A 27,962-nucleotide genomic window follows, 5' to 3' on the forward strand; every position below is an offset into this window, starting at 1 on the left:
TCTGTCCACCGTGTCCCGTGTTTGTCTTCTGAGGAGGTCGGTGCGGTTTTTCGCTGTGGCGCGTGAGAACTGTTGATCGATGACTCGAGCGCCATATCCTGTTCTTATGAGGGCATCTTTCAGCGTCTGGAGGTGTCTGTTGTGATCTTCCTCATCCGAGCAGATTCTGTGTATACGGAGGGCTTGCTATAGGGGATGGCTTCTTTAACGTATTTAGGGTGGAAGCTGGAGAAGTGGAGCATCGTGAGGTTATCCGTGGGCTTGCGGTACAGTGAAGTGCTGATGTGACCGTCCTGAATGGAGATGCGTGTGTCCAAGAATGCAATCGATTCTGGAGATGATATGGCGCTCGACTCATCGATCGACAGTTCCGACGCACCACAGCGAAAAACCGCACCAACCTCCTCAGAAGACAAATACGGGACATGGTGGACAGAGTACCCTTCGTCGTCCAGTACTTCCTGGAGCGGTGAACTAAGAACAAAGAACAGTACTACACAGGAAACAGGCCCTTCGGCCCTCCAAGCCTGTGCCGCTCATTGGTCCAACTAGACCATTCGTTTGTATCCCGCCATTCCCAGACTGCTCATGTGACTATCCAGGTAATTCTTAAACGATGCCAGCGTGCCTGCCCCCACCACCCTACTTGGCAGCGCATTCCAGGCCCACAGCACTCTCTGGGTAAAAAACGTCCCTCTGATATCTGAGTTATACCTCGCCCCTCTCACCTTGAGCCCGTGACCCCTCGTGATCGTCACCTCCGACCTGGGAAAAAGCTTCCCACTGTTCACCCTATCTATACCCTTCATAATCTTGTACACCTCTATTAGGTCTCCCCTCATTCTCCGTCTTTCCGGGGAGAACAAGCCCAGTTTACCCAATCTCTCCTCATAGCTAAGACCCTCCATGCCGGGCAACATCCTGGTAAACCATCTCTGCACTCTCTCTAACGCCTCCACGTCCTTCTGGTAGTGCGGCAACCAGTACTGGATGCAGCACTCCAAATGTGGCCTAACCAGCGTTCTATACAGCTGCAACATCAGACTCCAGCTTTTATACTCTATACCCTGTCCTATAAAGGCAAGCATACCATATGCCTTCTTCACCACTTTCTCCACCTGTGCTGCCACCTTCAAGGATTTGTGGACTTGCACACCTAGGTCCCTCTGTGTTTCTATACTCTTGATGGCTCTGCCATTTATTGTATAACTCCCCCCTACATTAGTTCTTCCAAAATGCATCACTTCGCATTTATCTGGATTAAATTCCATCTGCCATTTCTCTGCCCAATTTTCCAGCCTATCTATATCCTGCTGTATTGACCGACAATGTTCATCGCTATCCGCAAGTCCAGCCATCTTCGTGTCATCCACAAACTTGCTGATAACACCAGTTACACCTTCTTCCAAATCATTTATATATATCACAAATAGCAGAGGTCCCAGTACAGAGCCCTGCGGAACACCACTGGTCACAGACCTCCAGCTGGAAAAAGACCCTTTAACTGTTACCCTCTGTTTCCTGTGGCCAAGCCAGTTTTCTACCCATCTAGCCACCTCTCCTTGTATCCCATGAGCCTTAATCTTCTTAACCAATCTGCCATGAGGCACTTTGTCAAATGCCTTACTGAAATCCATATAGACGACATCCACGGCCCTTCCTTCGTCAACTGTTTTTGTCACTTCCTCAAAAAACACCACCAAATTTTTAAGACACGGCCTCCCTCTTACAATACCATGCTGTCTGTCACTAATGAGATTGTTCCGTTCTAAATGTGCATATATCCTATCTCTAAGAATCCTCTCCAACAACTTTCCTACCACAGACGTCAAGCTCACTGGCCTATAATTACCCGGGTTATCCCTGCTACCCTTCTTAAATAACGGTACCACATTCGCTATCCTCCAATCCTCAGGGACCTCACCTGTGACCAATGAAGAGACAAAGATTTCCGTCAGAGGCCCAGCAATTACATCTCTTGTCTCCCTGAGCAGTCTAGGATAGATGCCATCAGGCCCTGGGGATTTGTCAGTTTTAATGTTCCCTAACAAACCAAAGACTTCCTCCCTTGTAATGGAGATTCTCTCTAACGGGTCAACACCTCCCGCTGAGACACTCCCAGTCAACAAGTCCCTCTCCTTTGTGAATACCGATGCAAAGTATTCATTTAGGATCTCCCCTATTCCCTTGGGTTCTAAGCATAATTCCCCTCCTTTGTCCCTGAGAGGTCCGACTTTTTCCTTGACAACTCTTTTGTTCCTAACATATGAATAAAATGCCTTAGGATTCTCCTTAATCCTGTCTGCCAAGAACATTTCGTGACCTCTTTTTGCCCTTCTAACTCCCCGTTTGAGTTCTTTCCTACTCTCCCTGTATTCCTGCAGAGCTCCATCTGTTTTCAGTTGCCTGGACTTAACGTACGCCTCTCTCTTCCTTTTGATCAGATCCTCAATTTCCCTGGTTATCCATGGCTCTCGAATCCTACCTTTCCTATCCTTCCCTTTTACAGGCACATGCCTGTCCTGCAGCCTTACCAACTGTTCCTTAAAAGGCTCCCACATGCCAGACATGGACTTACCCCTGAACAGTCTCTCCCAATCAATGGCCACCAATTCCTGCCTAATCCGGCTATCATAGAAACCCTACAGTGCAGAAGGAGGCCATTCGGCCCATCGAGTCTGCACCGACCACAATCCCACCCAGGCCCTACCCCCACATATTTACCCGCTAATCCCTCTAACCTACGCATCCCAGGACTCTAAGGGGCAATTTTTAACCTGGCCAATCAACCTAACCCGCACATCTTTGGACTGTGGGAGGAAACCGGAGCACCCGGAGTAAACCCACGCAGACACGAGGAGAATGTGCAAACTCCACACAGACAGTGACCCAAGCCGGGAATCGAACCCGGGACCCTGGAGCTGTGAAGCAGCAGTGCTAACCACTGTGCTACCGTGCCGCCCATCGTTAACCTTCCTCCAATTTAGCACCCTACCCTTAGGACAACACTCGTCCTTGTCCATTACTATCCTAAAGTTAACAGAGTTGTGGTCACTATTTGCCGCATGTTCCCCTACCGAAACTTTGACGACCTGACCGGGCTCATTTCCCAGAACTAGGTCCAGTATAGCCCCCTCTCTAGTTGGGCTATCTACATACTGTTCCAAAGAACCTTCCAGTACGCATTTTACAAATTCCTCCCCATCCAGACCCCCAGCCCTAAGCACTTTCCAGTCTATACCAGGGAAATTGAAGTCTCCCACTACAACAACCCTATTTTTTCTGCACATATCCAGAATCTCCTGACATATCCATTCCTCCACTTCCCGTGGGCTATTGAGTGGCCTGTAGTATACCCCCAGCATAGTGATTGCACCTTTCCTGTTTCTGAGCTCCACCCACAGTGACTCATTACATGACCCCTCTAAATTGTCCACCCTCTGCACCGCTGTAATATGCTCCCTAACTAATACCGCTACTCCCCCACCTGTTTTAGCCCCTCCTCTGTCTCGCCTAAAACACTTATACCCCGGAATATTCAGCTGCCAGTCCTGTCCTTCTTTTAACCATGTCTCCGTCACCGCAACCACATCCAAATTCCGCGTAAGCATTAAGGCCCTAAGTTCGTCTGTCTTACCCGTTACACTCCTCGCATTGAAATAGATGCACTCCAGACCTCCAGGCCCACTCAGGTCATCCTGCTTCAGAATGCTCTTATTCTTATCTAGCCTTGCCCTGGCCCCCAGCTCGACCCCAGCCTCAGTACTCACTGACCTACTGTTTTGATCCCCACCCCCCTGCCACACTAGTTTAAACCCTGCCGAAACACTCTAGCAAAACTCCCAGCCAGGATATTTGTGCCCTTCCAGTTAAGGTGTGACCCATCCTTTCCTTACAGGTACCATCCTCTCATGAAGACTTCCCAATGATCTATGAATTTGAAATCCTCCCTCTTGCACCAGTCCTTTAGCCACGTGTTCAGTTGTAGCATCTCCCTGTTCCTGGCCTCACTGGCACTAGGCACTGGGAGCAGTCCAGAGATTGCTACCCTAGAGGCCTTATTTTTTAGCCTAGCACCCATCTCCCTGAATTGCTCTCGTATGACCCCCCTGCTCTTTCTACCTACGTCATTTTCACCAATGTGTACAATTACATCTGTTTGATTACCTTCCCTTTTTAATATGCTCCCTACCCTCTCGGAGACATCCAGTAACCCGGCACCAGGGAGGCAGACTACCATCCTGGAGTCTCGTTCGCGCCCGCAGAACCGCCTGTCTGTGCCTCTAACCATCGCATCCCCCACCACTATTTCTCTCCTAATCCCCTTCTTTCCCTTCTGGGCCTCTGGGCCTGTCTCTGTGCAGGCGATCTGGTCTTCGTGGCTTACCCCTGGAGGGTCATCCTCCTCCACAGAAGGTACGACATCTTCTCCGGAGCCTTCAACATGTCATTGATGAAGATGAACATCTCGCTAAGGCCATCCCCACACCCCCACTTCTTGCCTTCAAACAACTGCACAACCTCAAATAGACCATTGTCCGCAGCAAACTACCCAGCCTTCAGGAGAACAGTGACCACGACACCACACAACCCTGCCACAGCAACCTCTGCAAGACATGCCGGATCATCGACACGAATGCCATCATCTCATATGAGAACACCATCCACCAGGTACACGGTACATACTCTTGCAACTCGGCCAACGTTGTCTACCTGATACGCTGCAGGAAAGGATGTCCCGAGGCATGGTACATTGGGGAGACCATGCAGATACTACGACAATGGATGAATGAACACCGCTCGACAATCACCAGGCAAGACTGTCCTCTTCCTGTTGGGGAACACTTCAGTGGTCACAGGCAATCGGCCTCCGATCTTCGGGTTAGCGTCCTCCAAGGCGGTCTTCATGACACACGAAAGCGGAGAGTCGCTGAGCAAAGACTGATAGCCAAGTTCTGCATACATGAGGATGGCCTCAACCGGGATCTTGGGTTCATGTCACACTATCCGTAACCCCCATAACGATTTGCCTGAGCTTGCAAAATCTCACTAACTGTCCTGTCTGGAGACAATAAAACATAGAACATAGAACAATGAACATTACAGCGCAGTACAGGCCCTTCGGCCCTCAATGTTGCGCCGACCTGTGAAACCAATCTAAAGCACATCTAACCTACACTATTCCAATATCATCCATATGTTTATCCAATGACCCTTTAAATGCCCTTAATGTTGACGAGTCCACTACTGTTGCAGGCAGGGCATTCCACACCCTTACTACTCTCTGAGTAAAGAACCTATCTCTGACATCTGTCCTATATCTATCACCCCTCAATTTAAAGCTATGTCCCCTCGTGCTAGCCATCACCATCCGAGGAAAAAAGCTCTCACTGTCCACCCTATCTAATCCTCTGATCATCTTGTATGCCTCTATTAAGTCACCTCTTAACCTTCTTCTCTCTAACGAAAACAGCCTCAAGTCACTCAGCCTTTCCTCATAAGACCTTCCCACCATACCAGGCAACATCCTGGTAAATCTCCTCTGCACCCTTTCCAATGCTTCCACACCCTTCCTATAATGCGGCGACCAGAACTGTACACAATACTCCAAATGCAGCCGCACCAGAGTTTTGTGCAGCTGCAACATGACATCATGTACATCATCTACTGCCTCCCAAAGATACACAAGGCAAACACACCTGGCCATCCCATTGTATTGGGCAATGGGACCCTGTGCGAGAACCTCTCCGACTACGTTGAGGGCATCCTGAAACCCATTGTACAAAGAACCTCCAGCTTTTGTCGCGACACTACAGACTTCCTACAGAAACTCAGCACCCATGGAGCAGTTGAACCAGGAGTACTCCTCGTCACAATGGATGTCTCAGCACTCTACACCAACATCCCCCACGACAATAGCATTGCTGCAACTGCCTCAGTACTCAACGCTGACAACTGCCAGTTTCCTGATGCAATTTTACAACTCATCTGCTTCATCCTGGACCACAATGTCTCCACCTTCAACAACCAGTTCTTCATCCAGACACATGGAACAGCCATGGGGACCAAATTCGCACCTCAATATGCCAACATCTTCATGCATAAGTTTGAACAAGACCTCTTCACCGCACAGGACCTTCAACCAATGCTATACACTAGATACATCAATGATATTTTCTTCCTTTGGACTCATGGTGAACAATCACTGAAACAACTCTATGATGACATCAACAAGTTCCATCCCACCATCAGACTCACCATGGACTACTCTCTGGAATTGGTTGCATTCTTGGACACCTGCATCTCCATTAAGGACTGTCACCTCAGCACTTCACTGTACCGCAAGCCCACGGACAACCTCACGATGCTCCACTTCTCCAGCTTCCATCCTGAACACGTTAAAGAAGCCATCCCCTACGGACAAGCCCTCCGTATACACAGGATCTGCTCGGATGAGGAGGATCGCAACAGACACCTCCAGGTGCTGAAAGATGCCCTCATAAGAACAGGATATGGCGCTTGAGTCATCGATCAACGGTTTCGACGCGCCACAGCGAAAAACCGCACCGACCTCCTCAGAAGACAAACACGGGACACGGTGGACAGAGTACCCTTCGTCGTCCAGTACTTCCCCGGAGCAGAGAAGCTACGACATCTTCTCCGGAGCCTTCAACATGTCATTGATGAAGACGAACATCTCGCCAAGGCCAACCCCACACCCCCACTTCTTGCCTTCAAACAACCGCACAACCTCAAACAGACCATTTTCTGCAGCAAACTACCCAGCCTTCAGGAGAACAGTGACCATGACACCACACAACCCTGCCACAGCAACCTCTGCAAGACGTGCCGGATCATCGACATGGATGCCATCATCTCACGTGAGAACACCATCCACCAGGTACACAGTACATACTCTTGCAACTCGGCCAACGTTGTCTACCTGATACGCTGCAGGAAAGGATGTCCCGAGGCATGGTACATTGGGGAGACCATGCAGATGCTACGACAATGGATGAGTGAACACTGCTCGACAATCACCAGGCAAGAGTGCTCTCTTCCTGTTGGGGAACATTTTAGCGGTCACGGGCATTCGGCCTCCGATCTTCGGGTAAGCGTCCTCCAAGGCGGCCTTCACGACACATGACAACGCAGAGTCGCTGAGCAGAGACTGATAGCCAGGTTCCGCATACATGAGGACGGCCTCAACCAGGGTCTTGGGTTCATGTCACACTATCTGTAACCCCCACAACTTGCCTGGGCTTGCAAAATCTCACTAACTGTCCTGGCTGGAGACAATACACATCTCTTTAACCTGTGCTTAACACTCTCTCCACTCACATTGTCTGTACCTTTAAGACTTGATTACCTGTAAAGACTCGCATTCCAACCATTATTTTGTAAATTGAGTTTGTGTCTTTATATGCCCTGTTTGTGAACAGAACTCCCACTCACCTGACGAAGGAGCAGCGCTCCGAAAGCTAGTGGCTTTTGCTACCAAATAAACCTTTTGGACTTTAACCTGGTGTTGTGAGACTTCTTACTGTGTTTAGCCCAGTCCAACGCCGGAATCTCCACATCAAGTATATTCAAGGCTGAGATAGACAGATTTTTAACCCGTAAGGGAATCAAGGGTTAGGGGGATAAGGCAGGAAAGTGGAGTTGAGATCAGTTGATATCAGATCAGTCATTATCTGATTGAATGGTGGAGCAGACACGTTGGGCCAAATGGCCTATTTGTGCTCCTATATCTTATGGTCTAACTCTAAACTTGTTACAAGTCTGGCCTGATAACAGTGTGGCGAGGATAACAGGGAATCTTGCACCTCAGCACCTGAGTAACTGATGGCTGTTGACATTACTTCACTTGATTTTACTTTTGAGTGAAATGAATGGAAAGACAATTGGGTGGACATATATATATGGGGCAATTGATCCACTCACCCATTTTGCACTCTTTCCAAAGTTAAAGTTCATCCTGATGTACAGAAACATAAATAATAACAGTTTGGTATCTTAGGGATGTTTGATGTAAAACTAAATATCTTTCTAATTTCTCCACTTTCAGCTTTGAGAAAATAAATGTTGAGTGAAAATTAAAGATTACAACAATAATAGTGTTAGCATTATGTTGATTGGACACTTCACAGACCCACCTTTGTGATACATATTCTGTAAAACTCTCAGATGTTTTTGAAGATTAAAAAGGATCGCAATTAGTCATTGTTTTATCTATTTCGCAGACAGAAAATGAGAGCAAAATGTACAAATTTCTCAGGGCTTCATCCCTTACCCCAAGGATACCAGAAATATGTATAACAGCAAGTTGGATCAGGTTATTTCTCAGTTGTCCTTAGCAGTTGCCTGAACAAGCATTAGATCCTTTGCATATGATAGCAAAGAAACTGTTTTAGGATTTCTCTGTTAAACTGGACCTACTTGAACCGACATGGCAGATGCTGAACCTGGTCCACTCAGGCTTTCTAGATGCAGCCTTGCATGCAGTCACCATCAAAATGGCAAATAATTATGACTTGCTGTAAATTGAAGCCAGAAGGAGCAGAGATCCTTCAGTTCCTCAGCACTCCTGTGGTCAGTGCCCCTTATGTTGTCCTTGCTTCCCATCATAGGGGGTTTCGGTGAGGCAAGTGATTAAAAACTCATCCCTTGGAAATCAGTGATTTGCTTCTGCAGGCTCAGCAAGCATCAAGGATAACCAAAGTTTTCAAGTAAGCCTCAAGGTCCAGTTTGGAACAAAACTTGTGTTGTTGATTCGAATGAGTACTGTTTGCAATGGACTGGTTATGCAACTGAAAACAACCCGTAATCAATTTCAACCCCAAATTCCTGCCCCTGGACTGTAACACCCACAGACACCATCTTGTTGATCGGTCAACACATCTACAGACCAGAACATGTGTTGCCTAATGACCCAGCGTTGAACCTTTCCATCAGGAAATCTGCAAGACTTGACCTATACTTGGCAGTGTCTCAATCACCTCAGCACTAGTGCAGGCTTCTGCAAAGCCTTTATACAGATATGGGATAGAGTCAAATGAATTCTGTCAACTGCAACTTTGGAGGACATTCCTAATGATGAAACATTTCCTAGTCTGCCCTCTTCTACTAGAGCCACACAACCCCAAAGATGCATAGGTATTCAACCCCCAAGCCAGAACCTGCCTGGAAGGAAAGGTGTTGCAACACGAGAAGAAGACCTGAAGTGTGAATAACATGCAAGGCTGAGAAGTTATTAGCTTATTCAGTGCTTTTGTGTTTTATTTCTCTATGATATCCTATTTATATAACCACACAATCGCTTTATTTTATTCATTCAATGTAGTTTTCAAATTTAACACTTTAACATGAAAGCTGAAAAACTTTATAACTTTCATTTAATGTATCTTTGAAAAGTTATATTGAAATTTACCTGTGGAAATGATGTGATCGCATACGATTTGGGAGAATGGTTCATGTGTGCATGATGAAATATGAAAGACAGTAATTTAAACTGTCTCCTTATCATTTTTCATTCGTTCATTTCAAACATCTGGAGCAATGATCTGAAATTAGTTAAGTTGCTGTTTGACATTGTAGTATGTTATAGTTCTCTGCTGGAAGGAGTAGACAGATGTGTTGCCAAGCTTATGTGATAACATGGGTTTATATCCTGGGCCTGCTGTACTGTATGATTTTGTTTGATCATCATTTAATTTTTGAAGTGTTTTTTGTTCTATCCTTTTGATGTAGACTTCAATGTGGTTTCGAGAACTGTTATTGATGTTTAGTTTCTCCCCTTGGGATGAACTTTACTATGTTTAACAATAGAATAATTGATTGAATCATCTGTCTAATCCAAGCATTTGATGGCTCATTTTCTATTTTTCTTGTATTTTTAATCATAGAAACCCTTACAGTGCAGAAGGAGGCCATTTGGCCCATTGAATCTGCACTGACAACAATCCCACCCAGGCCCTATCCCTTTCATCTCACATAAATATCCCGCTAATCCCTCTAATTTATGCATCCCGGGATACTAAGGGGCAATTTAGCTTGGACAATGCACCTAACTCGCACATCTTTGGACTGTGGGAGGAAACTGGAGCACCCAGAGGAAACCCACACAGACACGGAGAGAATGTGCAAACTCCACACAGACAGTGACCCAAGCCGGGAATCGAACCCAGGTCCCTGGAGCTGTGAGGCAACAATAAAGGGAAAGACTCTTAGTACTGTAGAGGATCAGAAGGACCTTGGGATCCGGGTCCATAGGACTCTAAAATCGGCCCCGCAGGTGGAGGAGGTGGTTAAGAAGGTGTATGGTGTGCTGGCCTTTATCAATCGAGGGATTGAGTTTAGGAGTCCGGGGATAATGATGCAGTTATATAAGACCGTCGTCAGACCCCACTTGGAGTACTATGCTCAGTTCTGGTTGCCTCACTATAGGAAGGATGTGGAAAAGATTGAAAGGGTGCAGAGGAGATTTACAAGGATGTTGCCTGGATTGAGTGGCATGCCTTATGAGGATAGGTTGAGGGAGCTCAGTCTTTTCTCCTTGGAGAGACGAAGGATGAGAGGAGACCTAATAGAGATGTATAAGATGTTGAGAGGCATAGATCGGGTGGACTCGCAGAGGCTTTTTCCCAGGGTGAAATGTCTGCTACAAGAGGACACAGGTTTAGGGTGCTGGGGGGTAGGTACAGGGGAGATGTTAGGGGTAAGTTTTTCACACAGAGGGTGGTGGGCGAGTGAAATCGGCTGCTGTCAGTGGTGGTGGAGGCGAACTCAATAGGGTCTTTTAAGAGACTCCTGGATGAGTACATGGAGCTTAATAGGATGGAGGGTTATAGGTAGGTCTAGAAGGTAGGGATGTGTTCGGCACAACTTGTGGGCCGAAGGGCCTGCTTGTGCTGTAGTTTTTCTATGTTCTATGTTCTAATGCTAACCACTGTGTCACCATGCCATTCTGTTATTCTGTTTGTTCTTGGGGAATAAAAATTTACATCAGTGGGGCCAAAACTGGGTGTAAGGGACCAGCAGCCAATTTTGTTTCTTTTGTCTTTTCATTAAATCACTGGAAAAGTAAAATGAGCATCCAATCCACAACTTCCTTTCACACCCCAGCAATTTTGGATTTGGCTGGGTGGTAGATTTTGCAATATAGCCTGGTTGTTGAGGTGATTGGTCAATTCCATCTATAGAACTACCTCCACGTTCAAATGCCAAGCATTGCAATTTTTCTTTGTGCAAGGTCTGTGAAATGGCAGCATTGCATACCTGAAGGATCTGGTAAACTGTCTTGCAGTTATTTCATTTGTGTTAAATGTCACACTGGGAGGTGAAATTCAATTTCAGTAAATGAACAAACAGGAGGTAGTGGATTGGCCTTTTTGCATCCAACTTCAATAGAAAGAAAAATCAAGTGAGGCATGTAACAGGGGACAATCCGCTGCTGCCAGCATTCTGTCCTCAAAGTTACATTTCAACCATGCATCGCCAACCCTTTTGGTTGATTTTGATGGTGTGATGTTTAGAGCTATATTCAGTGTAGTTGAAGGCCATAAAGCATATCTTGTTCTGCTGTAATTGTTGGAAGCTTCTTGTCCTCTAAAAAGAATTTGTACTCAATTTTGTAGAATATATTATGTTTTATTTCTGGAGGATGGTGAGCAGACTGCCAAGTTAGAGATTAAAGGATCAAGGTAATCACTACTGCAGAGGTTCTGTTCTGCTGGTATTCATTTTGGAATTCTGTCACTGTTGGAACTATTCTGTCTGGAGATTGAAGTCGATGGAGTGGGTTACATTAAACCGGTTATCATTGATGGGTTAGGAGGGTTCTATAGTACTGATATATTGGGATATCCATTGCCTTTTGTTATTGGTATGATAGAAGCTAGTCAAATGCATTGGAACAGATACATGTATCTGTACATCATATTGTGCCTCAGGATTTTTAAAAAAGCAGCAAAAGTCAGACAAAGATTCAGGGAAATAGACCAGCTATCTTTCTTCCACAACTATTTCACAAATTAACTCTTTAAATTGAGTCATAGATGTGCAGTTGAAATTCTATTTTAATGAAAAACAGGTTAATATCCTTGTTGCCTTTATTTAACAATGCTCCAAAAATAGTCTCAATTCCAGAAACAATGCCTTTCAGAGTTGCATATTCCTCTCGTTTCTCATTAAGAAATGTTTTGTTTAAAGGAATTTTGATCAACAGGTGAAAAGTGAATCAACTGAAGCCATTGCTGAGATGAGAGATATGAAATCAGCTTGTGTATATTTAAAATGCCCTGATAATCAGAATGAGAGAAAGAAGCAGTGCAACTCTTAAATAGTGGTGCATTTAATAGCAACAGCTCCTTGTCTGTATTATAGCAAACAAATGAAGTTCTTTTGAAACTATGGTTTTATAATAAGTGCTATTTTTAGCTGCACAAAGGGGAACGACAAAGAATAGAAATTCAGGGTTGAATTCTCAATTTTTGAGATTAATTGAGGTAGCGGGTAGCTCCGATGATACCTTTTCCACTGACCAGAATGGCGGGATCCTGCACCAGATTCCGTACTTGGAACCTCATTACTTATAAACAGGTGAGTTCCCCTCTGAGTCACCTGGCAGGCAGGCAGCTGATTCGTCCGTCTGCTGTGGGTTCAAAGATCCTGGCTCCGTATTTAAAGATCAGAATGGCACACTCATATCACTATCTCAAGCCCAGGTGTCTTTGCCAGATCTTGCAGGATGTCAGCAACTCAGACGAAGCCTGTTCCTCAATTCAAACACCCTCCCGTCAATCTCATCATTTGTGAGGCACCTAATGCCCCACTTGGATTCTACCCAACGCATCTAGAGACTTTGTGCATCCCCTCCCAGTAAACAATGTGGTATTCCTTTCCCCCCCCTTGTTTGTGAGATTTTAATACAGCCTTGTCAGGATCCAGCTTCCCTCCCCTTAGTCTTCCCTCTGCCTTCCATTGTTTATATTCTTCACCCACCTCCTGGCCTCTCTGTCTGCCATCGTAAGCCCTCGTCCTTTCCCCTCCTCCTTCCACAGCCCTCTTTCCATATTGCCCCCCTTGTTTTTGTCAGGCCACCCACCTAGCAGCGTGGTGCTGTCCATGAAGACCAGCTCAGCCTGGAGATGGAGGCAGCAACCAGTTTGCCCCAGTAGAGTGACGTAGATACAGCACAACAGGCAGCACTATGGCAGAAAGATTGTTGCATCACCTCAAAATCACTGGCGAACTGAGGGCCACTCACACTACTCATTATCAATTGGGTTTTAGATCGGTATTGTTTCACATTAGCACGACGCAAGATTGAAAGGCCTGATGGATTGCTGGCGGCAGTTGTTTTAATGAGCATTCATGAGATGCAAATGAATACAAACAGCATTCATGCCACCAACCAGCAGGAAAATGACTTGTCCTTCACCTGCCATTGGGTGAGTTGCAATGGGATTTTTCGTTTCTGGGTTTCTGACTTTTTGGTCCCTGACAGATTCATAGAATCATAGAAACCCTACAGTGCAGAAGGAGGCCATTCGGCCCATCGAGTCTGCACCGACCACAATCCCACCCAGGCCCTACCCCCACATATTTTACCCGCTAATTCCTCTAACCTACGCATCCCAGGACTCTAAGGGGCAATTTTTTTTTTTAACCTGGCCAATCAACCTAACCCGCACATCTTTGGACTGTGGGAGGAAACCGGAGCACCCGGAGGAAACCCACGCAGACACGAGGAGAATGTGCAAACTCCACACAGACAGTGACCCGAGCCGGGAATCGAACCCGGGACCCTGGAGCTGTGAAGCAGCAGTGCTAACCACTGTGCTACCGTGCCGCCCACACGGTACAGATTCTCTGCTCCATCCGCCAGCAAACCGCTCGGGACGGAATGGGAGAATCCCAACCTCTGTAATCATAGGAGATTCCATATTTGATGGGATAGACAGGTATTCCTATAATAGTCATTGTGAGCCCTGCATGATGTGTTACCTCTTTGGTGTCAGAGTGAAGGACATCAGCGAGAGGGTGAAGAATATTCTGATGAAGGAAAGACAGTAGAGATTTATAACAGGCCTTACAAAAGGCAAATTATGCTTGACTAAAAGAGAGGCAAGGACTGATCCGGGACAGTCAGCATGGCTTTGTGAGTCTCATGAATTTGATTGAGTTTTTTGAAGGGGTAACCAAGAAGATAGATGAGGGCAATGCAGTCGGCATTGTCTACATGGACTTTAGCAAGGCCTTTGACAAGGTACCACATGGTAAGTTGTTGCATAAGGTTAAATCTCACGGGATCCAGGGTGAGGTAGCCAATTGGCTTGATGACAGAAGACAGAGGGTGGTTTTAGAGGTTTGTTTTTCACACTGGAGGCCTGTGACCAGCGGTGTGCCTCAGGGATTGGTGCTGGGTCCAATGTTATTTGTCATTTATATTAATGATTTGGATGAGAATTTAGGAGGCACGGTTCGTAAGTTTGAAGATGACACCAAGACTGATGGCATAGTGGACAGTGAAGAAGGTTACCTAGGATTGCAACGGGACCTTAATCAATTGGGCCAGTGGGCTGGTGAATGGCAGATGGAGTTTAATTTAGATAAATGCGAGGTGATGCATTTTGGTAGATTGAACCAGGGCAGGAGTTTATCAGCTAATGGTAGAGCATTGGGGAGAGTCATAGAACAAAGAGATTAAGGGGTACAGGTTCATAGCTCTTTGAAAGTGGAGGTGGACAGAATGGTGAAGAAGGCATTCAGCATGTTTGGTTTCATTGGTCAGAACATTGAATACAGGAGCTGGGACATCTTGTTGAAGTCATACAAGACATTGGTAAGGCAACATTTGGAATACTCTGTACAGTTCTGGTCACCCTATTATAAAAAGAATATTATTAAACTAGAAAGAGTGCAGAAAAGATTTGCTAGGATGCTACCGGCACTTGATGGTTTGAGTTATAAGGAGAGGCTGTATAGACTGGGACTTGTTTCCTTGGAGCAGAGGAGGCTTAGAGGTGATCTTATAAAAGTGTATAAAATAATGAGGGGCATAGATCAGCTAGATAGTCAATATCATTTCCCAAAGGTAAGGGAGTCTAAAACTACAGGGCATAGGTTTAAGGTGAGAGGGGGGAAATACAAAAGGGTCCAGAGGGGCAACTTTTTCACACAGAGGATGGTGAGTGTCTTGAATGAGCAGCCAGAGATAGTAGTAGAGGTGAGTAGAATTTTGTCTTTTAAAAAGCATTTAGATGGGTAAGATGGCTTTAGAGGGATATGGGTCAAACACGGGCAATTGGGAATAGTTTAGTGGTAAAAACTGGGCGGCATGGACAACTTTGGCCAAAAGGCCTGTTTCCATGCTGTAAACCTCTATGACACTATGAACTGAATTTTTGATGAAATTACAAAGAAGCTTGATAAATTGAGTGTATTGGATGTTGTCTATGTGGATGTTAAGCAAGTGTTTGCCAAATATCACATTAAAGGCTGGCGAGCAAAATTGATGCTCCCGGAATAGGAGGGTCACTATCAACTTGCACTGCCCAAGGAGCACACTCCCTGCTCCCAACCTCCTGAGATGGCTTCAATGGCCTCTGGTCCCCACCAGCGGGGTGATCACGTCCATTTATGGGGATCAGCTTTAATCCCCGCTGGTGGGAACCTGTCCGGACTGTTGGGTGGTTTGTGAGATGGAGGAGGGTGGGGGGGGGGGGGGGGGGGGGGGTGTGGCGGCGGCGGGGGGGGGGGGGGGGGGGGGGGTGTGGCGGCGGCGGCCGGGGGGGGGGGGGGGGGGGGGGGGTGGAAGGGGGAGAGACATTCGCAAGGCTGAAGAATACCGTCCCAGGCTCGCTAATGAAATGGGAATGTGAAATTCCATATTGTAATTAGCCTCGCACTGAATTCTGGCGCAAGGCTGATTACGTCAAAAAAAGGGCCTGTGAGACTCGCGACCAGCGTCAGTTCTGCTCCAGGCTCCCACTGATGTCGCCTGGTCCACTGCGCTATTTGAGCAGCACAGCGAGCCGGGAGAATCACACCGGTCGTGTTCAAAAGCAGGGAGGTTATGCTGAAGCTTTATAAAGCTGTGGTTCGGCAATAATCTGTTGATTGGTATTCAGTTTTGGTATCATTCGGGTCACTCCATTCCTGACCTCATTACTGCATTGGTACAAACATGGACAAAACAGCTGAACTCAAGAGTGAAATGAGAGTGACAACCAATGTGCCATTCAAGGCAATGTTTGACTGAGTGTGTCATCAAGGAGCCCTTGCAAAACTGGAGTCAATGGGAATCAAGAGGAAGACTCTTTGCTGGTTGGAGTCATACCTGGCACAAAGGAAGATGGTTGTGGTTGTTAGAGGTCAGTCATCTCAGCTCCAGGGCATCACTGTAGGAGTTCCTCAGCTAAGTGTCCGAGGCTCGACTATCTTCAGCTGCTTCATCAATGACCTTCCTTCAATCATACGAACAGAAGTGGAGAAGGTCACAGATGATTGCACAATGTTCAGTACCATTCATGACTCCTAAATACTGAAGCAGTCCATGCCCAAATGCTGCAACATCCAGATAACATTGAGCAGATACATGGCAAGTAGCATTTGTACCACACAATTGCCAGGTAATAACCATCTCTAACAAGAAAGAATCCAGCCAACTGCCCTTTACATTCAATAATATTACCATCACAAATCCCCCTTCATCAACATTCTGGGGATTACCATTGACCAGAAACTGAACTGGACTATCCACACAAATACTAGCTACAAGACCAGATCACTTCCTGACTCATTAAAGCCTGTCCACTATCTACAAGGCACAAGTCAGGAGTGTGATGCAATTCTCTCCACTTGGCTGAATGAATGCAGCTCCAACAACAGTTAAGAAGCTTGGCATCACCCAGAATAAAGCAGCCCACTTGATTGACACCCCATTCACCATCTTAAACATTTATTCCCTCCACCATCAATGCAGAGTAGCAGTAGTATGTACCATCTACAAGATGCACTATAGTAACTCTCCAAGGCTCCTTCAGCACCTTCCAAACCCCTGACCTTTATCACTTAGCTGGATAAAGGCAGCAGATGCAAAGGAACATCACCAGCTAGAATTTCCCCTCCAAGCCACTTACCATCCTGACTTGGAACTATACTGGCATTCCTTCACTGTCACTGGATCAAAATCCTGGAACTCTCCCCATAAGGGCAATGTGGGTGCAGCTCCAACACATGGATAGCAGCGGTTCAAGAATCTCACCACCATCTTCTTACAGGAAATTAGGGATGAGCAATAAAATGTGGCCTATTGAGTGATGTCCACATCCCATGAATGAATAGGTGTAAAAGTATAGCCACAACTAGAGTATGCTGTCCAGTTCTAGTCATTGCACTTTAGGAAAGATGTGAGGATTCTTGAAAGGGTGCAGGGGAGATTCTGCAGAATGGATTCAAGGATGAGAGATTTTAGTTACAAGTTTAGTTTGGAGAAGATGGAGTTGTTCTCCTTGGAGCAAAGAGATGGAGGGGAAATTTGATAAAGGTGTACAGGATTATGACAGATTGGGATAAGGTTGAGAATAAAAGCTGCTCCCATTAGTTGATTGCACAAGAACTCAGGAACATAGATGTAAGGTTTGGATAAAAGATGCAGAAGGATAAGAACATAAGAACATAATAAATAGGAGCAGGAGTAGTCCATCTAGCCCCTCGAGCCTGCCCCGCCATTCAACAAGATCATGGCTGATCTGAAGCGAATCAGTTCCACTTACACTCCTGCTCCCCATATCCCTTAATTCCCTTATCGATCAGAAATCTATCTATCCGTGATTTAAACATATTCAACGAGGAAGCCTCCATCACTTCAATGGGCAGAGAATTCCAGAGATTCACTACCCTCTGAGAGAAGAAGTTCCCCCTTAACTCTGTTCTGAACCGGCCCCCACTTATTTTGAGGCTGTGCCCTCTAGTTCTGGTTTCCCTTCTAAGTGGAAAGAATCTCTCTACCTCTACCCTATCCAGCCCCTTCATTATTTTATATGTCTCTATAAGATCAACCCTCAGCCTTCTAAACTCCAACGAGTACAGACCCAATCTGTTCAATCTCTCCTCATAAGCTACACCCCTCATCTCCGGTATCAACCTGGTGAACCTTCTCTGCACTCCCTCCAAGGCCAATATATCCTTTCGCAAATAAGGGGACCAAAACTGCACACAGTACTCCAGTTGCCACCTCACCAGGGCCCTGTATAGTTGCAGCAAGACCTCCCTGCTTTTATATTCTATCCCCCTGGCGATAAAGGCCAACATTCCATTCGCCTTCTTGATCACCTGCTGCACCCGCAGACTGAGCTTTTGCGGTTCATGCACAAGGACCCTCAGGTCCCTCTGCACAGTAGCATGATGTAATTTTTCTCCATTTAAATAATATTCCAATTTACTATTATTTCTTCCAAAGTGGATAACCTCACATTTGCCAACGTTATATTCCATCTGCCAGATCCTCGCCCACTCGCTCAGCCTATCCAAATCTCTCTGCAGACTTTCCGCGTCCTCCATGCAATTCGCTTTCCCACTCATCTTCATGTCATCAGCAAATTTTGATACCCTACACTCAGTCCCCTCCTCCAGATCATCTATGTAAATGGTAAACAGTTGAGGCCCCAGCACCGATCCCTGTGGCACGCCACTGGTCACCAACTGCCAACCAGAAAAGCACCCATTTATTCCAACTCTCTGCTTCCTGTTAGATAGCCAATCCCCAATCCACACCAACACCTTACCCCCAACTCCGTGTACCCCAATCTTCTGCAGCAACCTTTTGTGAGGCACCTTATCGAATGCCTTCTGGAAATCTAAAAACACCACATCCACCAGTTCTCCTCTGTCAACCGCACTAGTCACATGTTCATAAAAGTCCAGTAAATTCGTCAAACACGACTTTCCCTTCATGAATCCTTGCTGCGTCTGCTTGATCGAACCATTCTTATCCAGGTGCTCTGCTATTTCTTCTTTAATGATGGACTCCAGCATTTTCCCAACTACAGACGTTAAGCTAACTGGCCTGTAGTTACCCGCCTTTTGTCTACTTCCTTTTTTAAACAGCGGCGTAATAGTAGCTGTTTTCCAATCAGCCGGCACTACCCCAGAGTCCAGCAAATTTTGATAAATAACTACTAACGCATCTGCTATTACCACAGCCATTTCTTTCAGTACCCTGGGATGCATTCCATCCGGGCCCGGGAACTTGTCTTCCTTCAAACCCATTAGTCTAGCAAGCACTACCTCTTTAGTAACAGTAATTGTATTAAGGAGCTCACCTCCCACCAACTCTCGATCTCTAATATTCAGTAAACTATTTGTGTCTTCCACTGTGAAGACCGACACAAAGAACTTATTTAAAGTCTCAGCCATTTCCTCGTTTTCCACTATCAAATCCCCCCTCTCATCCTCCAAATGTGTGGAAGATTTTATTCAGCAAGTGGTAATGTGCTGTGAAGGTGTCTAAAGCTGACATGACGAATGATTTCAGGAGGAAATTTGATGGGCAGTGTGAGAAATAAACTTGCAAGCTATGGGATGGGTATAGAGCGGAGCAATGGAACTGATTGGATAGCACCACAGAGAGCTGGAATAGTCACCTTCTGTGTTCAATGACTCTATGGACAGAATTTAACATGGGCAGCAGGTGTCTTGAGTATCGAAACAAAAACTGCTGACACGATCTCCAAGAGCCCTCAGGTAATAAAGTACCAAATTTGCAGAGAAACTCCACTACTGGGGTTCCAAGCTCATGATGTGGAGATGTCGGCATTGGACTGGGGTAAACACAGTAAGAGTTTTAACAACACCAGGTTAAAGTCCAACAGGTTTATTTGGTAGCAAATGCCATTAGCTTTCGGAGCGCTGCTCCTTCATCAGATGGAGTGGATATCTGCTCTCAAACAGGGCACAGAGACACAAAATCAAGTTACAGAATACTGATTAGAATGCGAATCTCTACAGCCAACCAGGTCTTAAAGATACAGACAATGTCTGTATCACATTGTCTGTATCTTTAAGACCTGGTTGGCTGTAGAGATTCACATTCTAATCAGTATTCTGTAACTTGATTTTGTGTCTCTGTATGCCCTGTTTAAGAGCAGATATCCACTCCATCTGATGAAGGAGCAGCACTCCGAAAGCTAATGGCATTTGCTACCAAATAAACCTGTTGGACTTTAACCTGGTGTTGTTAAAACTCTTACTGTGTTCCAAGCTCAACCAGGGACGTTAGATCACAGTCACATTTAATAGTGGGGTGGCTATCTCAACCATGAGAACTAATTACTGGACAGCAGTTCTCCAATACTGACAGAGCCACTGGGAGCCTGTACTGCACTGGGATCTAATTCAGGGATTGTTGAGGAAACCTGAGGAGAGAAGTAACTGAGATGGGATTGTGATTCCAGGGAAGTGCCATTAAGAAGGGTGAGGGTTGTTGTGAAGTGCATCAATAGGAAGAGCAGAGAGGATTGCTTCCCTCAGGTCACAGACAAACCAGACAGAGTTTGCTATGCAATTGACCTCCGGGAGGGAAGACCACTATTCACCCTTCCCATCATGCACTTTTTTGCTCAATTAAACTGGCTCTCCAGCTGCTTCTGGGGAGGGGAATCAGAGAGGAAACAAAATTCTGCCCTATCATGCCATAACTCCAACTGCCGGTGCAAAAATAAAAGGATGAGACAGAAAAATAAGTGAAATTTCATTTTAATAGAAGTCTGCTGAGATATATTATTAATCATATAACAGATAAAGTTCAGAGAAAAAAATGTATTATTCCATAATGGTACGTGAGACAAAGGATCTTGTACATAATCCCTATGGTGTCAGAGTTATATCTCCTCTATACATTTATTCTTGAAAGCACATATCATAAATTGGAAATGAGAGAAAGGAGTTAAAATTTCATCCTTACTGGATCTACATTTTGGTTTTGAAAGTACTTTGAAAATGAAAGATCCACCCAGGCTGGAAGGGCTTTCACAAAGCTACTCAGCAAACCCCGCCTGTGATATCCAACAAACCTCCAAAAGGTTGTCAGATAATATAAACAGAATTTATATGGAGAATGAAGGAAAATTTCACTTCACAATTTATGAAACAGTTCTTTTTTCATCATTTATAAACAGGCAGAAGATCATGCTGAGAATTAAATACAAAATGAATGAGATCAGGTTATACACACTGAACAGTTGGTACGCTGTGATAATGCATCATAACACTACTGGCACAACATTAGCTACACATTATAAATGTTTCAATCATGCTTATACACAATGCAATATTGCAATTGGATAAGATCATTAAAATAATTATTTTATCATAGAAGTAAACAACTGTATGAACTAAGCTTCTTCCGTGTACATTTTGTTGGAAAATTCTGAACTTAGCAAGGGTTCAAAGCCTCGATTCCTTCTTCGTTGTAGAATTAGCATCATTAGTATAGCCAACAAGACAAGGGACATAAAGATTCCACTGAAGATCACACCAAGTATAATACCCAAGGACATTTGAAATTCTGTGGATTCCATGAAAAAAGTTAATGTTCATGATCGTAAATAAGTAAATCTTTTAAATTGTTGGATTATTCATCATTAATGTCATTCAATGAAGAATTTCATCGAGAAATTGCATTGAATAGCACCTGTTTTTAAAGAGCTAAAGGATCACCTCATTGCCTGAGCTAAAAGCAGATAGGACTCACTGCCGTCCAGCAGATGGCTAAGGACAATTAAAGACTGGTCTTAATCCCAAATCTAAATCAGCTGTTAGGCCCTTTGAATGGGCTAATAAGGGACCAAAAACCTGCTATAGGTCTCTGCAGCAATATTGGTTTACCCGAGTGCATTGGTTTGCACTCGAAACCAAGCTATAGATTGCCTGCAGAAAATGTAAACTATTCAATGATAAAGCATCATCCTACCCTCTGATCTGTCAGCTCTCCAGGATTCCCTATCTCTAAGCCCTGGCTGATTTCCAATTTCCTTCCCATTCACATACTTTTCAGGTGCTAGCTCCTGATCACTGACCTCCCTCCCTCCCTTCCTTCAATTTTCAGGCTCGCTGGACTCCAATTGTCTCCACAAACCCCTCTTCCCAACATTCTTTTCTGGAAATACTGAAAAGAAAATGATGGGCCGGATCCTCCAAGCTCATCCGCTGCTGGGTTCATAGAAATCATAGAAACCCTACAGTGCAGAAAGAGGCCATTTGGCCCATCGAGTCTGCACTGACCACACTCCCACCCAGGCTCCATCCCCGTATCCCCACATGTTACCCGCTAATCCCTCTAACCTACGCATCCCGGGACACTAAGGGGCAATTTAGCGTGGCCAATTAACCTAACCCGCATATCTTTGGACTGTGGGAGGAAACCGGAGCACCCAGAGGAAACCCACGCAGACACAGGGAGAATGTGCAAACTCCACACAGACAGTGACCCAAGCCGGGAATCAAACCCAGGACCCTGGAGCTGTGAAGCAGCAGTGCTAACCACTGTGCCGTGCCACCAATTTCTCTTGTCCGGCTGCAGTGCACAGAGATTTGGCTGAGTGAAAATTCTCTGATCCCGCTGGCAGCGGTGGTGGGGTGAGAACAGTCGGAGAATCTGGCCCTATATCTCTTTAAATAAGTTTAAGTTTATTCATTAGTGTCACAAGTAGGCTTACATTAACACTGCATTGAAGTTACTGTGAAAATCCCTGAGTCGCCACACTCCGGCTCCTGTTCAGGTACAACGAGGGAGAATTTAGCATGGCCAATGCACCTAACTAGCACGTCTTTTGGACTGAGAGAGGAAACCCACACAAACACGGGGAGAACATGCAGACTCTGCACCGACAGTGACCCAAGCCGGTCGCAAATCAACTTTTTTGCCTGAGTTGGGAGAGTACTTCTATACTGCTCGGGTCAACATGTATGTCACCCAAACCTTTTCACATCGGTGGGTAGAGAGTAAGTGATAATGTGTGATCACAGCTGGTCAATGCTAAAAACACCAGCATCATTGTTACTTCTGTAAGTAACTGTAGCTGTCAATAATGGGAAACATGATGTGGAGATGCCGACGTTGGACTAGGGTAAACACAGTAAGAGTTTTAACAACACCAGGTTAAAGTCCAACGCCGGCATCTCCATTGCTACCAAATAAACCTGTTGGACTTTAACCTGGTGTTGTTAAAACTCTTAATAATGGGAAACCCCAGGATTCTGTTAGCTCAGACAAGAATAACCATTCAGAAACATCTTAGGCTATCAGTATAGATTGCTTTCATTCAAATATTAGTGAATTAACCTTTTGGGCATAATTAAATCTTCACACGACTTGAACACCACATAGACATTCAGGCTTGTGTGTATTTTAAAGTATAAACAAGCTAAAGCTTTGAAATGTTATGCTGGAGAGAGTTAGGTCTTACTTAGACATAAAATATTTGTTTTTTTTGTTTGGTTTCATAGCCATGCAACTATAAGAAATATATGTTTTTGTTGTGGGGATGGTATACTATTGATTCATTGCCCGTTTAGGTAAATAAACCATTTCAAAGTCAAGCTGCCTCATCTGAATCTGGTTGGCTGCTGTGTAAAAAAACTAAGTAACACATTCAAATGAGACCCTGCCATTAAGTTTGAAGGAAGCTCTGCCTTTTGCACGTTTCCAGATTTTCCAGCTACTGACAGTTGATCCCCATCTCCACCATAAATATGGAGACAAAATCATTTGCCTTTCAAGTAAGACTGAATCTATCTATTTGAAGTATACTGCCTGCTGGCCAATAATGACTTCGTCACAGTGCAAGACATATTTCTCTTGACTGAAGGAATAATAATGAAATCACGGGAAAAATAACTTTTTAAACCTACCTGGTAATTCAACTGCATACGAATAGCCAAGATCAGCTGAAGATACAAATAATTCCTCATTGGTCACAGGTGGATAAAATGGTACCATGTTAGATTGCCTGTTGTGCCCAATAGGTGCCATCTCCTCTGGCCATGAACTAGTTGAAGGGCTGTTTTGTTTCATCCACTCATCGAAAATTGCATCAACAAAGGCATGTAGCACCTATTATAATGCAAAGACGGATCGAGAGAATAATTTTATCAAGTACTGCACAAAGGTTAGAAAAACAAGGATAGAAACAAAGAAAATAGGAGCAGAAGGAGGCTCCACTATTCATTCTGATCATGGCTGAAAATCTAACTTAATAGACTGATCCTGACTTCCCCCCATTTCTTTTGATCCCCTTCTCCCCAACAGCTGTATCTAACTATTTCTTGAAAACATGCAATGCTTTGGCCTCAACTGCTTTCTGTAGTAGAGAATTCCACAGACTTCCACTCTCTGGATGAAGACATTTCTCCTCATCTCAGACCATAAAATATAGAAACAGAATTAGACCATTTGGCCCATCGAGTCTGCTCCACCATTCAATCATGGCTGATATGATTCGCATCCCCATTCTCCTGCCTTCTTCCATAACCCTTGATCCCCTTATTGATCAACAATCTATCTATCTCTGTCGTAAACACACTCAATGACCTGGCCTCCACAGCCCTCTGTGGCAATGAGTTCCACAGATTCACCACCATCTGGCTAAAGAAATTCCTCCTCAGCTCAGTTTTAAAGGAGCATCCCTTCACTCTGAGGTTGTGCCCTTGAATTCTAGTCTCTCCCACTTCTGGAAATACCCTCTCCACGTCCACTCTATCTAGGCCTCTCAATATTCTCTAAGTTTCAATTAGATTTCTCTCATCCTTCTAAATTCCATTGAGTATAGGCCCAGACTCCTCAACCGCTCCTCACATGACAAACCTTCATTCCTGGGATCATTCTTGCGAACCTCCTCTGGGCCTCCTCTCAGGCCAGCACATTCTTCCTTAGGTATGGGGCCCAAAACTGCTCACAATATTTCAAATGGGGTCTGACCGAGCCCTTTACAGCTTCAGCAGTACATCCCTGCTCTTGTATTCAAGGCCTCGAGAAATGAATGCTAACATTGAATTTGCCTTCCTAAGTGCCAACTGAATCTGCATGTTAACCTTGAGAGAGTGCTGAAGCAGGGCTCCCAAGTCCCTTTGTGCTTCAGATTTCCAAAGCCTCTCCCCATTTAGAAAATAGTCAAAGCTTTGACAAAGGGTCACCTGGACTCGAAACATCAGCTCTTTTCTCTCCTTACAGATGCCGTCAGACCTGCCGAGATTTACCAGCATTTTCTCTTTCAGTTTCAAATTCCAGCATCTGCAGTAATTTGCTTTTATCCATCATTACATCCCTGCTTTTGTATTTAATACCTCACCCAATAAAGAAAAACATTCCATTTGCTTTCTTTACTACCTTGTCCACCTGATCTGCCATCTTCAAGGACCTGTAGACAATCACTCCAAGGTTTCTCACTTCCTCTAACCCTCTCAATATCCTTCCGTATACAGACTATTCCTTTGCTCGGTTTGTCCTTCCCAAATGCATTACCTTGCACTTTTCCAGATTCAATTCCATTACCCACTTTTCCATCCACTCAAGCAAACCATTGATATCATTCTGGAGTCCATAGCTGGTTTCTTCACTATCAACTACACGGTTAATTTTTGTGCAATCTGTAAATTTCCTAATCATGCCTCCCACATTTAAGTCCATATCATTGATATAAACAACAAACAGCAAGGGCCCCGATGCTGAGCCCTATGGAACACCACTGGAAAATGTTTTCCATTCACAAAAACATCCATCGACCATCACCCTTTGTTTGCAGGGAGGTTTGCTAGTGTTATTGGAGAGCGTTTAAACTAGATTTGGAGGGGGATGGGAACCAGAGTGCCAGAGCAGATAGTGGAGCAGGGGTAAAAAGACAGGTTAGTTCAAGTAAAATCACAAATGGAAGGGTTGAGTGTGGTGGAAATAACCTTCCTTGTGGGGAAGGCAGATGAGCTGAAGGCGTGGATAGACACGTGGAAATATGACATTATAGCCATTAGTGAAACTTGGCTACAGGAGGGGCAGGACTGGCAGCTCAATGTTCCGGCGTTCAAATGTTTCAGGCGGGATAGAGGCAGAGGGATAAAAGGTGGGGGGGTGGCATTGTTGGTCAGGGAAAATGTTACAGCGATACTCAGGCAGGATAGATTAGGGAGCTTGTCTACAGAGGCCCTGTGGGTGGAGCTGAGAAACAGGAAAGGTATGACTACATTAATGGGGCTGTATTATAGACCACCCAATAGTCAGCGAGAATTGGAGGAGCAAATCAGCAGAGAGATAGCTGACAACTGCAAGAAACACAAAGTTGTGATAGTAGGGGATTTTAATTTTCCACATATAGATTGGGACTCGCATACTGTTAAAGGTTTAGATGGGGTAGAGTTTGTAAAATGCGTTCAGGAAAATTTTCTACATCAGTATATAGAGGTGCCAACTAGAGAGGATGCGATATTGGATCTCCTATTGGGAAATGAGTTAGGGCAGGTGATGGATGTGAGTGTGAGGGAACACTTTGGATCCAGTGATCATAATGCCATTAGCTTCAACCTGATCATGGATAAGGATAGATCTGGTCCTTGGGTTCAAGTTCTGAACTGGAAAAAGGCCAAATTTAATGAAATGAGAAGGGATCTGGGAAGTGTGGATTGGCACAGGCTGTTCTCTGGTAAGGATGTAAATGGAAAGTGGGAGGCCTTCAAAGGAGAAATTTTGAGAGTGCAGAGTTTGTATGTTCCTGTCAGGATTAAAGGCAAAGTAAATAGGAATAAGGAACCTTGGTTCTCGAGGGAGATTGTAACACTGATTAAGAGGAAGAGAGAGTTGTATGAAATGTACAGGGAGCAAGGAACAGATCAGATGCTCGAGGAGTATAAAAAGTGCAAGAAGCTACTTAAGAGAGAAATCAGGAGGGCTAAAAGAAGACATGAGGTTGATTTGGCAGACAGAGTGAAGGAAAATCCAAAGAGCTTCTATAGGTATGTTAGGAGCAAAAGGATAGTGAGGGATAAAATTGGTCCTCTTGAAGACCAGAGTGGTAGACTGTGTATGGAACCAAAAGAGATGGGGGAGATACTAAATGGTTTTTTTTGCATCCGTATTTACTGAGGAAACGGGCATGGAGTCTACGGAAATAGGGCAAACAGATAGGGAGGTCACGGAACCTTTACAGACTAAAGGGGAGGAGGTGCTTGCTGTCTTGAGGCAAATCAGAGTGGATAAATCCCCAGGACCGGACAGGGTATTCCCATGGACCTTGAGGGAAGCTAGTGTTGAACTTGCAGGGGCCCTGGCAGACATATTTAAAATGTCGGTATTCACGGGGGAGGTGCTGGATGATTGGAGGGTGGCTCATGTTGTTCCGTTGTTTAAAAAAGGTTCCAAAAGAAATCCGGGAAATTATAGGCCAGTAAGTTTGAGGTCGGTGGTGGGCAAGTTATTGGAAGGTGTGATAAGGGATAGGATCTACAAATATTTGGATAGACAGGGACTTATTAGGGAGAGTCAACATGGCTTTGTGCGTGGTAGGTCATGTTTGACCAATCTATTAGAGTTTTTCGAGGAGGTTACCAGGAAAGTGGATGAAGGGAAGGCGGTGGATGTTGTCTACCTGGATTTCAGCAAGGCCTTTGACAAGGTCCCTCATGGGAGGTTAGTTAGGAAGGTTCAGTCGCTGGGTATACATGGGGAGGTAGTAAATTGGATTAGACATTGGCTCAATAGAAGAAGCCAGAGAGTGGTAGTGGAGGATTGCTTCTCTGAGTGGAGGCCTGTGACTAGTGGTGTGCCGCAGGGATCGGTGTTGGGTCCATTGTTGTTTGTCATCTATATCAATGATCTGGATGATAATGTGGTAAATTGGATCAGCAAATTTGCTGATGATACAAAGATTGGAGGTGTAGTGGACAGTGAGGAAGGTTTTCAAAGCTTGCAGAGG

The 27,962-nt window shown here is 45.0% G+C and overlaps 2 protein-coding genes across 4 annotated transcripts in view; one reads left to right on the top strand and one right to left on the bottom strand.

Annotated features, from left to right (window-relative positions):
- gpc6a (glypican 6a) overlaps nt 1-27,962 on the top strand; it is a 1,457,751-nt gene that overhangs the window by 1,158,303 nt on the left and 271,486 nt on the right. The window lies entirely within an intron of this gene.
- The window catches only part of dct (dopachrome tautomerase), a 60,110-nt gene continuing 53,546 nt past the window's right edge, over nt 21,399-27,962 (bottom strand). Inside the window, exons 7-9 of one of the 3 annotated variants that reach the window (XM_078222749.1) lie at nt 23,913-24,118; nt 22,299-22,303; nt 21,399-21,571 (exon numbers count right to left, since the gene is read on the bottom strand). In XM_078222749.1, coding sequence (XP_078078875.1) covers nt 21,399-21,571; nt 22,299-22,303; nt 23,913-24,118 — 384 coding nt within the window. Of the gene's footprint in view, nt 21,572-22,298; nt 22,304-23,220; nt 23,238-23,912; nt 24,119-27,962 lie in introns of all 3 variants that reach the window. The other 2 variants (XM_078222747.1, XM_078222748.1) reach the window with 2 other exon arrangements.

This window comes from Mustelus asterias, chromosome 10 (assembly GCF_964213995.1).
Source record: "Mustelus asterias chromosome 10, sMusAst1.hap1.1, whole genome shotgun sequence".
In the NCBI taxonomy this organism is placed as follows: Eukaryota; Metazoa; Chordata; class Chondrichthyes; order Carcharhiniformes; family Triakidae; genus Mustelus; species Mustelus asterias.